Raw genomic sequence first — 15,032 nt, forward strand, 5'->3', positions numbered from 1 at the left:
AAGCCTTAGTTTCATTTAATTAAAAATGGTATGTTAAATGAAAAGAAACGCCATAATGAGTTTATACGGGAGTCTTTTTTCAGCTAACTCGCGGAAACAGTCTTTGTTTACGTCTTAATTTGTCGCTTGGTTTTGACGTAAAAGGGAATTTGCGCATGCGCGTTATCATGGGCTTCCCCGAAATGACGAAGGGAAACCCAGGTTAACACTGACGCCGGCGACCCGGAAGTGGAACTGGGAGTAGAACAGGAAGCGAGAGACGAATTTGTTTGACGTGCTTTCTTTTGTTTGTGAACAGTTTTTCGACGCTTTATCGCATGATCTAAATGGGGGAATTTATAGTAAATACAAGCGAGTCATGTTTGATGAATTACACGAACAGAAGTCTGGAAGAAAGGAGTTTTTTTTAGGTTTTTTGGCTGATTTTTTGCACTCGATGCAGGCTGCACAACGAAAGTCACGAATAAGGTAAGAAATGCTACAATGTTCTACAAGCGTCTCTTGATGTATATTTCTATTAGTAAAACGTGCGCTTCTTTTCTGTTCAGCTTGATCCTCATATCCCAGATCAGATCAAAACATTTGCCAAATGCACATATATAGGTTGTTAAATGGAACTCTCAAGAGTCAAAAAATCTCCAAGTTGAACACTAAAATGAAACCAATCGATGATATTTAAATGTCAATATTTGACACATTTTAGACAGGAGTGAAGCCAATGTGCTTTTGGGAAAACACAATGCAAATGTAACTCACAGGTATAAAAATAATAATAATAATAATAATAAGATGCTGGGGTCTTTAGTGAATAAGTTTTACTGAAGCAGGATGTCTTTACAGAGAACGAGATCCAAGGCGGGACAGGGATGGGTCTCAAGTTACTGGGCTTTGGGGGGCACCCACTCGTGGATCTTCTTGCGCGTGGTGGTGTAGGGCACGTACTGCTCCGGCGTGCCGCTCACGTTGAACTGGTGCACCTCGGCCAGGAATTTCTTGGGTTCGGGCGGGTGCGTGGTGGGGGGGTTCTCCGTCATGCAGTGGAGCCAACAATGCCTGACGAGACGAGAAGGGACGGCCGTCAACACGCGCCCATGCATCCATTGGACATGCCAAGGAACATAAAGTCAACCATTCTGCGGGCACCATGCTGCCGTCCACCTCCCACAAAGTCTTCTTCCCATTCATCTCGGTGGTGTAGATGACCCAGCGATGGCGGCCTGCAAACATTTAGGACACACACCGGGAGGAAAATGAAACGACTGACTGGGGCTGTCGATGCTGACGTCCTCACCAAAAAAATAGTGCTTCTTGTCCTCGTAGTATTTGTTGCCATATTTGTCCACACCGATCAGGGCTCCCGTCTTCACGTCGTTTACCCTGTCACGGGTGACATTAAAAGTCAAACGCGTGAAATTGACTAACTTACTTAACTTACTTTTACCTATCTATTTATGTCTAAAATGCCTTTCCCATTCCTGCATCCTAACCCTCTTGCTACTGTGACAACTTCCGAATACGGGATGAATAAAGTTATCCAATCCAATCCAATCATCACTTTCACCAACTATAATTGGCTAGTGATAGAGCTAGCCAGAGCTAACAAACTGTATCTGGAGCGAGCGGCACAAGCAAATATATTGTTGTGTTGATTTAAAGCCATTTTCAAGACGGACTATGACAGTAATACAACAGGAAAGGCTTGACTTTCAGCATTAACTTCGATGGCAATAGAAAAGAAGGAAGGAAGAAAGGAGGATGGATATTGTGTACAGTTAAAAGTTAAAAGTTTTTTTCTTGCAAAAATGACCATGTATAGTAAGGCTTTTTTCTTGCAAAAATGACCATGTATAGTAAGCCTTTTTTCTTGCAAAAATGCCCATGTATAGTAAGGCTTTTTTCTTGCAAAAATGACCATGTATATTAAGGCTTTTTTGGGGAAAATATGACCATGTATAATAAGGTTTTTTTTTTCTTGCAAAAATGACCATGTATAGTAAGGCCTTTTTCTTGAAAAATGACCATGTACAGTAAGGCTTTTTTCTTGCAAAAATGACCATGTATAGTAAGGCTTTTTTCTTGCAAAAATGACCATGTATATTAAGGCTTTTTTGGGGAAAAATGACCATGTATAATAAGGCTTTTTTTTTCTTGCAAAAATGACCATGTATAGTAAGGCTTTTTTCTTGTAAAAACGACCATGTATAGTAAGGGTTTTTTGGGAAGAAATGACCCTGTGTAGTAAGGCTTTTTTCTTGTAAAAATGACCATGTATAGTAAGGCCTTTTTCTTGAAAAATGACCATGTATAGTAAGGCTTTTTTTTCTTGCAAAAATGACCATGTATAGTAAGGCTTTTTTTTCTTGCAAAAATGACCATGTATAGTAAGGCTTTTTTCTTGTAAAAACGACCATGTATAGTAAGGGTTTTTTGGGAAGAAATGACCCTGTGTGTAAGGCTTTTTTCTTGTAAAAATGACCATGTATAGTAAGGCCTTTTTCTTGAAAAATGACCATGTATAGTAAGGCTTTTTTTTCTTGCAAAAATGACCATGTATAGTAAGGCTTTTTTCTTGCAAAAATGACCATGTATAGTAAGGCTTTTTTCTTGCAAAAATGACCATGTATAGTAAGGCTTTTTTTTCTTTCAAAAATGACCATGTATAGTGAGGCTTTTTTTGGAAAAAAAATGACCATGTATAGTAAGGCTTTTTTCTTGTAAAAACGACTATGTATAGTAAGGGTTTTTTCTTGCAAAAATGACCATGTATAGTAAGCCTTTTTTTCTTGCAAAAATGCCCATGTATAGTAAGGCTTTTTTCTTGCAAAAATGACCATGTATAGTAAGGCTTTTTTCTTGTAAAAACGACCATGTATAGTAAGGGTTTTTTGGGAAGAAATGACCCTGTGTAGTAAGGCTTTTTTCGTGTAAAAATGACCATGTATAGTAAGGCCTTTTTCTTGAAAAATGACCATGTATAGTAAGGCTTTTTTCTTGCAAAAATGACCATGTATAGTAAGGCTTTTTTCTTGCAAAAATGACCATGTATAGTAAGGCTTTTTTCTTGTAAAAACGACCATGTATAGTAAGGGTTTTTTGGGAAGAAATGACCCTGTGTGTAAGGCTTTTTTTCTTGTAAAAATGACCATGTATAGTAAGGCCTTTTTCTTGAAAAATGACCATGTATAGTAAGGCTTTTTTTTCTTGCAAAAATGACCATGTATAGTAAGGCTTTTTTCTTGCAAAAATGACCATGTATAGTAAGCCTTTTTTTCTTGCAAAAATGCCCATGTATAGTAAGGCTTTTTTCTTGCAAAAATGACCATGTATAGTAAGGCTTTTTTCTTGTAAAAACGACCATGTATAGTAAGGGTTTTTTGGGAAGAAATGACCCTGTGTAGTAAGGCTTTTTTCGTGTAAAAATGACCATGTATAGTAAGGCCTTTTTCTTGAAAAATGACCATGTATAGTAAGGCTTTTTTTTTCTTGCAAAAATGACCATGTATAGTAAGGCTTTTTTCTTGCAAAAATGACCATGTATAGTAAGGCTTTTTTCTTGCAAAAATGCCCATGTATAGTAAGGCTTTTTTTCTTGCAAAAATGACCATGTATAGTAAGGCTTTTTTTGGGAAAAAATGACCATGTATAATAAGGCTTTTTTTTCTTGCAAAAATGACCATGTATAATAAGGCTTTTTTTTCTTGCAAAAATGACCATGTATAGTAAGGCCTTTTTCCTGAAAAATGACCATGTATAGTAAGGCTTTTTTGGGGAAAAAATGACCATGTATAATAAGGCTTTTTTTTCTTGCAAAAATGACCATGTATAGTAAGGCTTTTTTCTTGCAAAAATGACCATGTATAGTAAGGCTTTTTTCTTGTAAAAACGACCATGTATAGTAAGGGTTTTTTGGGAAGAAATGACCCTGTGTAGTAAGGCTTTTTTCGTGTAAAAATGACCATGTATAGTAAGGCCTTTTTCTTGAAAAATGACCATGTATAGTAAGGCTTTTTTTTCTTGCAAAAATGACCATGTATAGTAAGGCTTTTTTTTCTTGCAAAAATGACCATGTATAGTAAGGCTTTTTTCTTGCAAAAATGACCATGTATAGTAAGGCTTTTTTCTTGCAAAAATGCCCATGTATAGTAAGGCTTTTTTCTTGCAAAAATGACCATGTATATTAAGGCTTTTTGGGGGGAAAAATGACCATGTATAATAAGGCTTTTTTTTCTTGCAAAAATGACCATGTATAGTAAGGCCTTTTTCTTGAAAAATGACCATGTATAGTAAGGCTTTTTTCTTGCAAAAATGACCATGTATATTAAGGCTTTTTTGGGGAAAAAATGACCATGTATAATAAGGCTTTTTTTTCTTGCAAAAATGACCATGTATAGTAAGGCTTTTTTCTTGCAAAAATGACCATGTATAGTAAGGCTTTTTTCTTGCAAAAATGACCATGTATAGTAAGGCTTTTTTCTTGCAAAAATGACCATGTATAGTAAGGCTTTTTTCTTGCAAAAATGACCATGTATATTAAGGCTTTTTTTTTCTTTAAAAAATGACCATGTATAGTGAGGCTTTTTTTGGAAAAAAATGACCATGTATAGTAAGGCTTTTTTCTTGTAAAAACGACCATGTATAGTAAGGGTTTTTTTGGGAAGAAATGACCCTGTATAGTAAGGCTTTTGTCTTGCAAAAATGACCATGTATAGTAAGGCTTTTTTCTTGCAAAAATGACCATGTATAGTAAGGCTTTTTTTCTTGCAAAAATGCCCATGTATAGTAAGGCTTTTTTCTTGCAAAAATGACCATGTATATTAAGGCTTTTTTTGGGAAAAAATGACCATGTATAATAAGGCTTTTTTTTCTTGCAAAAATGACCATGTATAGTAAAGCCTTTTTCTTGAAAAATGACCATGTATAGTAAGGCTTTTTTCTTGCAAAAATGACCATGTATAGTAAGGCTTTTTTCTTGCAAAAATGACCATGTATAGTGAGGCTTTTTTGGAAAAAAAAAATGACCATGTATAGTAAGGCTTTTTTCTTGTAAAAACGACCATGTATAGTAAGGGTTTTTTTGGGAAGAAATGACCCTGTATAGTAAGGCTTTTTTTCTTGCAAAAATGACCATGTATAGTAAGGCCTTTTTCTTGAAAAATGACCATGTATAGTAAGGCTTTTTTTCTTGCAAAAATGACCATGTATAGTAAGACTTTTTCTTCCAAATATGACCATGTATAGTAAGGCATTTTTGCAAAAATGACCATGTATAGTAAGGTTTTTTTCTTGCAAAAATGACCAAGTATAGTAAGGCTTTTGTCTTGCAAAAATGACCATGTATAGTAAGGCTTTTTTCTTGCAAAAATGACCATGTATCGTAAGGCTTTTTTCTTGTAAAAACGACCATGTATAGTAAGGCTTTTTTCTTGCAAAAATGACCATGTATTGTAAGGCTTTTTTTGCAAAAATGACCATGTATAGTAAGGCTTTTTTTCTTGCAAAAATGACCACGTATAGTAAGGACTTTTTCTTGAAAATAATGCCCATATATAGTGAGGCTTTTTTCTTGCAAAAAAATCACCATGTATACTATACACAATCTGTTCCAGCTGCTGCCCTCTGGCAGACGCTATAGGTCCCACAAAGCACGGACAAATAGGCTTAAGGACAGTTTTTTTCCCCACATCCATCAGAAATCTAAACTTGCGGTAACATAACACACAGTCCCTTCTGCGGTAATATGAAAAGATGTTTCATATACATGAATATGTTTGGGTGGTGATCTGCCTCCTACTAGCTGACTGAAGTAAGGTAAGTGAAAGACAGTGAGAGGTAAGCGAGAGGTAAGCGACCTGTATCCACAACAGCAGAATGCCAAATTACAAGTCCGTCACTTGCACTTATTTAGGTCTTTTGCCGAGTAAACGCAGCTTATGGAGAAGCACCACCAATTCTGCGTGTGACGACAAGTAGGCTTTTTGTGTTGTTCATAATGACGACAGGGCCTATGTCCGATTATTATTATTACTATGACGAAATTGGTAATTGTCCCTATAGTAGTTGGTAACACGTATCGTAATGATCACTTTGACGCACCTGAAGAGTTGGAGGAGAAAGCCCCGGACTCCACCGTGACCTCCTATTTGTCCCACAGCCCTTCGGACAATGTTGACGTACTCCGCCATTTTGAGGCGGAACGGTTTAGACGGGAAACTATTTGGAGGGGGAACTATTTATCGGCGGCAACGATTTGTCCTGCTTTCAAAAACGCCCGGACGGCAACAAGCAAAACTCCACTTGTTTCAGTCCAAATAAATACAGCAGACTAGTGCTTTGATGCCTTATTTTTATTTTTAAAAAACTGTTGCCTGACAGTTTATTATATTGTTTCATCAGAGACTCGACCTCCAAACGCTTGATATTCTACAATTATTTCATGTAAATTATAAACACTTTGAACATCGTGGATAAAACACAATTTAGGGATGAACAATATCCCATTTTCTTACACGTGAGACCGAGAAGTCGAATAAAAAAATAATGTCATGACGGGATTTTTTCCGTAAACAGGTTTTCGGAGGTGTTTCTTGAGCGTCCCTGATGGATAGTGCAACCACATTCCCTTATTTAAAAAAAAGACAACCTAAACAGTCTGACGGACCGAGAGCGACCTTCTTCATCTTACTTAATAAATAACAACGTTGCGCTGTCATATACACAATATCACTGCTCACATGATTCGCTTCCAGTTTTTGTCCCATGGCGCAATATTTAAACAGTAAAAAAAAAAAAACCACGAGTTCCAAAAAAGCCTCCTTCTGGTAAGCCTACCGATGCCAGAAAACGGTGATCAATGTACGATTCATTGTCAATGGCGGTGAAGTGCTTGAAGTTCACATCAAATAGTTGTTCTTCATTCACTTTTACTGCACTCGCTCACACATGATTGGGCATTTTCGGCAGCATTGGGAAATAAAGAAAAGTTCGGGGTTATTGGAGGAAAGAGGCGTCCCGTCGCCCATCCAAAGCGCAAAGCGCTCCGCTCCGCTCCGCTCCGTCTACTGTTCCAGGATCATGGCTTCCTGGAAGACTTCGATCCACCTGAGGGAAAAGACACACCGGTGGAATTGGCATTCAAGCGTTTCAAGGAACAGGCTGACTTGCCTCTGCGCGGTGGGGACGTCGTCAGCTTTGAACATGTAAAAAAGCGTGTTTTTATGGTACAGCTTGAACTGCAGCTTGCGCGCCGGCCCGTTTTTCTCCTCGCGCAGGAAGAAGCCCAGCAGCGGCTGGCTTTCCAGCGCCGCCACGTCCTGCCGGGCGACCATTTCAAGTGTTGGATCCGTGGCGACGACTCTTTGCCAGTTGCCCGGCGGCGGCGGCGGCGGCGGCTGCGGCGGCGACGCTCACCTCGCTGGCGGCATACGTGTACAAAACTTTGTTCTCGATGACGAACCACAGGCGCTTCCACGGCTTCTTGTAGCCCTTGGAGCGGCTCAAGTAGCCGCTCATGGAGGAGTTTTCCGTGTTGGCCGACACCTGCCAGGAGAGGCGGGTCAACGGTGAGCCCGTCGCACATGTGCCGAGCCGCTAAATGCTTGGCTACTCGCCTCTTTCAGGGCGGACGGAATCTTCTTTTGTTTCCTGGAGAAGGAGAAGGCTCCGGATTTGATGGGGGAGACGGACGAGGAGGCGCGGCGGTCGCCTGCGAGGAAAAGGCCAAAGGTGAGGCGTATACCAAAAAAGGCAAAATGTGGGTCGTATCTGAAGAATATGACATATTTTACTCATGTATTTTGTTGTAGCTATTTCATTTTGATATATTACCACTGAAGGAGTAAAACCACTGTCTTAAATGAACAAAAGGTCTCGGTCTGAGTTTCTGCTTTGAGGTTGGTTACATGTTGATGAGAAGACAGATGGTGGAAGCTGAGGGGCAGTAACGCCAAGGTGCCAAGCAGCGGAGGTGAAACTTCAAAGGAGACGCTGTGGACTCCAGCGGAGAAGGCGACCGGGGACAGACGTGGATTCACGGGACAGCAGTTTCCAGGGGGGGGGACCCCTCCAGAACCGTGGTAGGACAGTCCGCATATCATTAGAATCAGCGAATGAATATTCAATTTTGTATAACTATAACTGGGCAAACGCGGGTGTGGACCATTGTTCTCTTTAATCCTCCATTGAAGCACGGCGACGCTCAGCTGGTTTTATATTTGGGAAAGGGAACCGGAGCTCTGTAAGGATCAATATCGGGAATAAATCATCTGTGGAGTAACTCGCAAACCCTGGTCTCTTCCTTCGATGCTGAACACGCACAGTTGTTAGACGGGACCAGACGGAGTTAAGGAATTAGGTATAGGTGCTAAAACTGTACGTCTAACATATCCCAAAGACACTTTTTGCACGTACTGTTCTCCTGCAGTTTGGCGAAGCAGTGGTCGCACACCCGTGCCGGTTGGTTTTTCAGGTACTCCAAATAGTACTTGTTGGTGGAGCAGGCCTGGCACACCACCTGCCAAGGCGCGAGAAATCAGCCAGAGCGCCGCGGTGGTTGGCATTTATAGCCGCAAAGTCGGGGTACCTTCCCGCAGGCGCGACAGTGGTGGCGCCGCCAGGTGAGGGTGAACTCGCAAGTGCAGATCATACACATGGTGGCCCTCAAGTCGGGGATCCAGATGGGGGCCTTGGAGCCCAGCGGGGCGCTGCCGTCCGGCATGCCGTCGGCCTGTGTGTGGGGGGGGTCTCGCTGTCAGAGGGCGGGGCCACACGTCAAACGGGAGACGCGGGGCGGCGGCACGGGAGCGTCACCTCCTCTTGGCTGCGGCTGGAAATGAAGCTGATCTTCTTCTTGGCGTGGTCGTCGATGGCCTCGGCGATGGCCTCCAGCCACCGGTCTCGCTCGGTCGCCGAGCTGCAGGCGAGAAGCGGCCGGGCTAAAGAAGAAGGCGCAAAGGGCTCGGGCCGCCGGCGTTTTTTTTTTTCTCCACCTGGCGGAGAGGATGAAGGAGCGCTCCACGCTCTCGATGTTCAGCTCGTTCTGGTAGGCCTCCTGGCTGGGCTTGCTCACCTGCCACGCGCAGAGCGAAGGGCTGACCGTGGCGCATTGCCCTCGCCCGCGGACGGTCTCACCTTCATGCCGGCGAGGGAGAGCACGCAGTTGAGCTTGTACTGGGCCGACTGGACGGGCGTGGTGTACATGAGCGCGTCGTTGAACTGAGAAGAAGCCGCCGGCGGTGAAGGAGGAGAAGGAGGAGAAGGAGGAGAAGGTGGCGGAGAGCGGCGGCCCGACCCGGAGATCTTACCAAGAAGAACATCCGCGGCTGCATGACCTTCCTGGAGAGCTTCATCAGCGTCCCCTCCTTCAGAAAGACCTGCGGCAGACGTCCTTCACCTTCCAGAGCCGCCGGAAGCGGCGAGCCAGCGAGGAACTTACTCTGCCGGGCTGAACGATCTCGTGGTGGCCGTTCAGACTGTACTGGATCTGCATCAGCTTTTGAAAGTTATCCTGTAAAAGCACCAGGATGAGGGGAACCTCGGATGAGGGGATGGGCCGGAGGAGAACTTTCCGCCGTCTCACCCCTTGTTTCATGATGTCGTTGGCGTGGTTGGCCACTTCCTTGACGATGCCCAGCGCCGCTGCCGGGATGAAAAGGCCACGAGTCAAACGAGAAGCGCTCCCCGAGTAGACGTCCTCGGTTCTCGCTCACCTTCGGTGTCCTCGTAGTCTTCGGAATCCCGGGGCAAATTCTTCAAGTAATCTGGAAAAGCGTCGAGGAAGGAAGGATGGAAGGATTCTTGCATTGCCGGCCGGCCGGCCGGCCACCAGAAGCACAAAGTCGGAGCAAAAAGTCAAGTACCTGTGAGCAGCAGCTGGTACTGGGGGATCCTCTGGACGGGCTTCAACAGGTAATGCTTGAGGGCGAGGTTGGCACACCTGGCGCTCGTCTGCAGCGGCGGCCCAACGCAGTCAGCCGGGGGAGGAAACGCGACGCAACCGGTCCGGCGGCCCGGTCCGCTCACCTCAAACTCTCGCACGGCGGCGGCAAAAGCCTGGTTTTTCCTGCACTGCTCGTCCAAGAGCGCCACGTTGTTGTCGAAGCGGCGGATGTAGGTGGAGTACATCTTCAGGTACGGGCCCTTCTGCACAAAGATGTCCGCCAGGCGCTGGTGCTCGCTCCTGCCGACGCGGCAAACGGTGAGGCGCCGCGCCGCGCCCGTTCCCTTCGGACCGCCGACTCCGGCGAGCCTACCAGTGTGCCACCCTCTCCTCCAGTTCCCTCAGCAGGTCCTTGTTGAGCTGGTAGAGCTGAGGCAGGTAGTACAAGACCTGGCCGAGGACGCGATCGTCCACTGCCGGCTTGCCGTTCTGACGCGTGGCCTTGGCCACGGCGTCCCTGAAGTCCTGGGGCAACAAAAAAAAATCTCAGTGAGAGTATTTCACTGGCCACAAGGGGGCAGTGTCTATTTTTGACAGTTACTACAGAGAGGGTCCAAATGAACACCATTTTTCTCCTTCTCTCTTTTCTTACATCACATTTGACTTTGTCGTGACCTATGCGCGCGCACACACTTTCCAAGGCCGGATTTCTGGCCACAAGAATGCGCTGCAATTATGTCAGTGTGTGCATGCGCGCAGGTCAGTCGGGGTGGCGGAAGGAAGCAGCTGCCGCACGGACGCACGTCCGTGGACGAAAAACAATGCCAGCTGACCCCCGCGTTCTCCTCCCGGCCACTGGATGGCACTACTACAGGGAGGATGGTGTGACACTTACTATGTGGAGAAGCTTGAGGACATCCACAAAGCTGTCGAGAGGACAAAAAGGCGCGTTTAGTAGGTCAGATGATCTCGCTCTGGAATACAAGGACTCACACTTTCTCCGAGCTCATGATCTCCTGAGCGATGTGCGCCACCTTCTTGCGCTTGGTCTCGTCCTCCTCCTATGGGAAAGTAGAAAGCGTCCAGTCAAACTTTACTTTTTATTTTATTTTATCAGCAACGCACTGTTCAAGGCTATTTGCGGACACGTTATCTTTCGCCAGCACTTTGTCACGGCTGCTTCTTGACTCCAAGCAGACTTTACCGTTAACTCGTTGGCCGCCACCGACGGCCATGGACGCCCAGTCTTTTCTTTTGGGGTATCGTCCAGAAAAATGGCCGACGGTAGTGCAAAATGACCACGGATTCTGGATTTCGCTCTTTCCCAATCGGTCCCGGCAGGAGTAAGAACGGCCGCTCACCTGTTTGTCGCCTTCGTCCTCTTTGCCGGTGGACGAGCTATCGTCCTCCTCGTCCCAACTGCGGGTCGCCTCGTCCTCTTCCTCGGAGTGGACGCCCTTCCTCGTCCGCTCGCTGCGGGGGACCAAAAGTGACGTCTGAAAATAGCGAGGTGGCCAATGGATATTTTTCCCCTCCTGGAGCCTCGTGTGGCAGGGTTAGGATTAGCAGGGGGGTTTTTTTGCACCGGGCCGAGACATTTCCTGCTCGGCACGCTGAAAATAACACAGGAAGGCGTCGTGTCATAGCGACGCGGGACTTTGACCGAACGGCGCTGATGTCACCTGCCGGCGCCTAGAAAGCGGGCTCCAGCGGCTCTATTCACTGCAGAGATGCTCGTTTTGCGCTAGGAGACAAATTGATTTTTGCAAGCGGGCTACAGTGGGCGCCGTGGACCGGTTTCTCGGCCTAAAAGATACCGTATTTTCACGACTATAAGGCGCGCATAAAAGTCTTCAATTTTCTCCAGAATAGACAGGGCGCCTTATAATCCAGTGCGCTTTATATATGGACCAATACTAAAATTGTTATCACGATAAAATCAAATAAATCAGTCGATAGGACAACTACGGAAAGCAGCCCCCGACTCTACTATTTTCCCGTAGATAAAGTACTGCGCAGTGACTGCTGGGATATAGAGTTCTTAATACACCCAGTTCTTCGGTAAGTCACGGCTTCCCGGACATACTGTACTATCTGAGCTAGCTTTGAGTCACCTGGGAGTAAACGGGGATCACGTCATCATTCTTGGTTTCTACATTTGGTGTCATTCTGGGGAGATTTGAAACGGTCCACCGAGCTAGAGCGCTAAGTAGGGGCCTATAAGCCTATAAGCGAGCAAAGAGGAGCAAACCTGTCCGAGGGGTCGTCGCCGACGCTCCGGTAGGGGTCTTGAGCCTCGTAAACGTCGGCGTCGTCCCGCGACCGACGCAGCTTGCCGTTGTGAAAGGGCAAGTTCATGTACTCGGGGATCTCCTCGTAGAGAGGGACGTTCTCGTAGTCGGCCACGCAGCCGTCGGGCCGCTCGTCCCGCTCGCCGTCTGCCTCGCGGCCTCCCTTGGCCAGCAGCTTGGGCAGCATCTTGACCGGCACGCGCAGCTCCAGAAGCTTCCGCAAGGAGAGGCCGCGCTTGTTGTTGGGGTCCGCGCGGGTGGCCAGGTCGGCGGCCGAGAAGGACTGCGCCCGCTGCTTGCCCCCCAGTGTCGGCGCCCGGCTTTTGGCCGGTACGCTGCTCCTGCCGGGCACGTGGCGGCTGAAGAAGCTCAAGCGCCAGGAAGCTTTCTCCTGCGGGGGTGCCGGCAACTCCCTGGCGGGGCCGTGAGGGGGTGGCGGTGGCGGTGGCGGCGGGCAGACGGAGGGCGGAGGCGGGGCGGGGAGGCTGTGCCGCTGAGGCTTTCTGGGTGGGGGGCGGTCCTCGGCGGAGAAGGCCCTCCTGGGGTGTGGCGGGGGAGGTGGGCAGCCCAACTTCAGCTGCTTGGGAAGGCTGCGCGTGACCGGGTAGCGCTTGAAATCGCCGTAGCCGTCTTCCTCCCGTTCCTCCACGCACGCCACCGCGTCTTCCTCGCCCGCCGGGTGAGGCCGGGTGAGCAGGCCGAGCGAGCGCGAGGCGCTCTGGCGCAGGTTCCGCCTTTGGAGGCCGGGCGAGAGCGAGGTCTGGCGGGGGGGCGGCACGGGGGCCTCGTCCTTTTCCCGGATCTCCTCCGGGGAGCCCTCCGTCCCGTCCTGCCTCACCAGAATGGCTCTCCCGTGTTTGCGAGGGCGTGGGACGGGGAGGGGCTTAGTGGGAGGGGCGGGGACCGAGGAGTCGCCGCGTGACGGGCGTTCGTGAGGTCGGGCGGCCGAAGACGAGGCGCCGTCGATCGTGTCGTAGCCGTCGATCGTCTCGTGGTCGTCGATCGTCTCGTGGCCGTCGCCTGTCTCAGAGCCATCGCCCGCACTCCCCAAGCGTCTCGGAGGCTCGCCCCCGGGCCTTTCGCCGCCGGCCTCCGCAAAGTCCCCGTCGGCCGCCCTTTCGTCCGTTCCGTTCTTCGCCTCGAGCGTGCCATCCTCCAAACTCCGGCCCTGGCGGCGCGCCCGCGGTCCGCGGTCGTCCGATACCACGCCATTCCTAGCGTGGGGCGGCGACGGGTCGCCCTCGGGACCCCGCCCCGCAGATAGGCCAGACTGGGCTCTGGGGGCCGACGGGGCGTGGTTTTTTAGGAGGCAGGGCTTGGGGGCCAGAGCCGGCTTGGCCCGCTTGAGGGTGGCGGGGGAAGGCCGGGCGGAATCGGGGGCGGCGCTCGGCGGGCCCGGTTTGGGGGCCAAGGGCGCGGGGCAGGCTTTGGCCACGCTGGGAAGTTTGGGCTTGGGAGCTAACGGTGGCTTCTTCACACCTGCGTGGACACAACACACCAAAGGAGTCAACATGGTCACACGTTCTACTTCCTTCCTCAAATACCGGCGATGAAGTTAGAGGGAGGCCGTATTGCTCACGCCGACTTCACGGGGGAGTAACGTGACAAATACGCGACCATGGGGAAATACGGGAGACCAAGAAACCAAAGCCCAAAGCCAATTTATGTTGCAAAAAAATTAAAAAAATACATAAATAAATGAAAAAGACACATTCCAAAAGGTCATTAACCAGAGACTGAGAGATCTAAAAAAAGATCTCATTCTAAAATAGCCAATCGTTCGTTTCTTCTTCTTTTTTTAAATATACATATATTTGCCACTCGTCGGCGAATCGATCCAGACAGGCGTCGTGCGTGACGCCGGTACGAAATCCCTTCGCTCACTTTGAACGGCAGCGGACGAGTGGTCGCACACTCATCGGGCAAATCTCTTGTCGGACTCGTCAGCTCGTGCAAACGAAGCCAAGTGGACAAGCAACTTGGATGACGCCAAATGGACGTGAGGACGAGACTTTAGTCGAAGCCTTACGCGGAGACTCGAGGTGTACCTCGACCATTTGGACCATTTGGACCATTTGGACCCGCAGCATCAACAGCAGGGCAGATGTTCAAAAGACAAAGAAGTTTTGCCAAGCAAGTCGGCGGCCACTAAAAACCAAAAGCGACTTTGACTGTCAGTTTTGGATGCGCCTTAACAAGTCTCCAAACGACGTCTAGTGAGTCCTATTGTACTATTTATGTGGAGGCGATGTTTTTTTTTCCTCCTCTCACGAGGAGCCTGTAATTAAGCGGTTGGGAAACAGTGGATGCTAAATTTGGATAATGGTTTTCCCCACAACGATGAAATTTCATAGGGATTTTCCTCCTAATCAAAGTAGAGCGCGATGCGGCTGCTATGAAACAAACCTGTGCTCATGACTCCCGACTTGTTGCTGCTTTCTGCATGAGGAACGTACATTCCCTTTCAATGGAAGCGGGACGAGATCTTCGTTCTTTCCTGCCTCAGCACCATTGTCACTCGGAAAGCCACTTTGGGAACAAGAAAACCACCGCGATCCGCCACTTGAACTCCTTTTCTCCTTCACACATCCGCCGATAAACACTTTATCTTGGTGCCTTTTGCCATATTTCTCGGACTTTTCCAACTTCGGCAAGTTTGTCGGTTGAGTCAAGCGAGAAATGCTGCTTACAAAGATTTTCCGGTTGTTGACGCAGCTTCAAACTTCATGGGCAACGACGAGTTTTTTGCTTATCTTTTTTTTTTGGGGGGGGGGGGTACGATAGATGTCTCTTAACTGGGGTTTAATTAATACGTGCGAGCACTCAATACGTGTTTTTTGACTGCCACATTTATTTTATTTGGTGTC

At 47.7% G+C, this 15,032-nt stretch overlaps 2 protein-coding genes and 1 long non-coding RNA gene across 4 annotated transcripts; 1 reads left to right on the top strand and 2 right to left on the bottom strand.

The window, feature by feature from the left end:
* The first annotated feature begins 107 nt into the window (after positions 1–107).
* LOC144068721 (uncharacterized) lies at positions 108–1,218 on the top strand. The gene is made up of 2 exons (XR_013298274.1): positions 108–468; positions 841–1,218. It is a non-coding gene; the product is annotated as an uncharacterized LOC144068721 (long non-coding RNA).
* ndufa12 (NADH:ubiquinone oxidoreductase subunit A12) lies at positions 801–6,250 on the bottom strand. Its single transcript, XM_077593441.1, has 4 exons — positions 6,094–6,250; positions 1,292–1,377; positions 1,130–1,217; positions 801–1,053 (listed from the first exon to the last, which is right to left on the bottom strand). Exons 1-4 carry the CDS (start codon positions 6,180–6,182, stop codon positions 879–881), a joined length of 438 nt encoding a protein of 145 aa, XP_077449567.1. The 5' UTR covers positions 6,183–6,250; the 3' UTR covers positions 801–878.
* An 85-nt stretch (positions 6,251–6,335) lies between these two features.
* Positions 6,336–14,881, bottom strand: fgd6 (FYVE, RhoGEF and PH domain containing 6). Of its 2 annotated transcripts, XM_077593417.1 has the most exons (21): positions 14,572–14,881; positions 12,126–13,644; positions 11,236–11,347; positions 10,868–10,935; positions 10,770–10,800; positions 10,248–10,399; positions 10,018–10,174; positions 9,855–9,942; positions 9,705–9,755; positions 9,575–9,633; positions 9,431–9,502; positions 9,300–9,368; positions 9,127–9,210; positions 8,985–9,064; positions 8,806–8,908; positions 8,579–8,722; positions 8,407–8,509; positions 7,608–7,702; positions 7,408–7,536; positions 7,162–7,310; positions 6,336–7,098 (listed from the first exon to the last, which is right to left on the bottom strand). In XM_077593417.1, exons 1-21 carry the CDS (start codon positions 14,621–14,623, stop codon positions 7,056–7,058), a joined length of 3,360 nt encoding a protein of 1,119 aa, XP_077449543.1. In that variant the 5' UTR covers positions 14,624–14,881; the 3' UTR covers positions 6,336–7,055. The 2 variants fall into 2 exon arrangements, with proteins under 2 accessions (XP_077449543.1, XP_077449542.1); XM_077593416.1 differs by having other exon boundaries at positions 6,336–7,310.
* Positions 14,882–15,032: the final 151 nt, after the last annotated feature.

The sequence above is a fragment of the Stigmatopora argus genome, chromosome 23 (genome assembly GCF_051989625.1).
Source record: "Stigmatopora argus isolate UIUO_Sarg chromosome 23, RoL_Sarg_1.0, whole genome shotgun sequence".
Classification (NCBI taxonomy): Eukaryota; Metazoa; Chordata; class Actinopteri; order Syngnathiformes; family Syngnathidae; genus Stigmatopora; species Stigmatopora argus.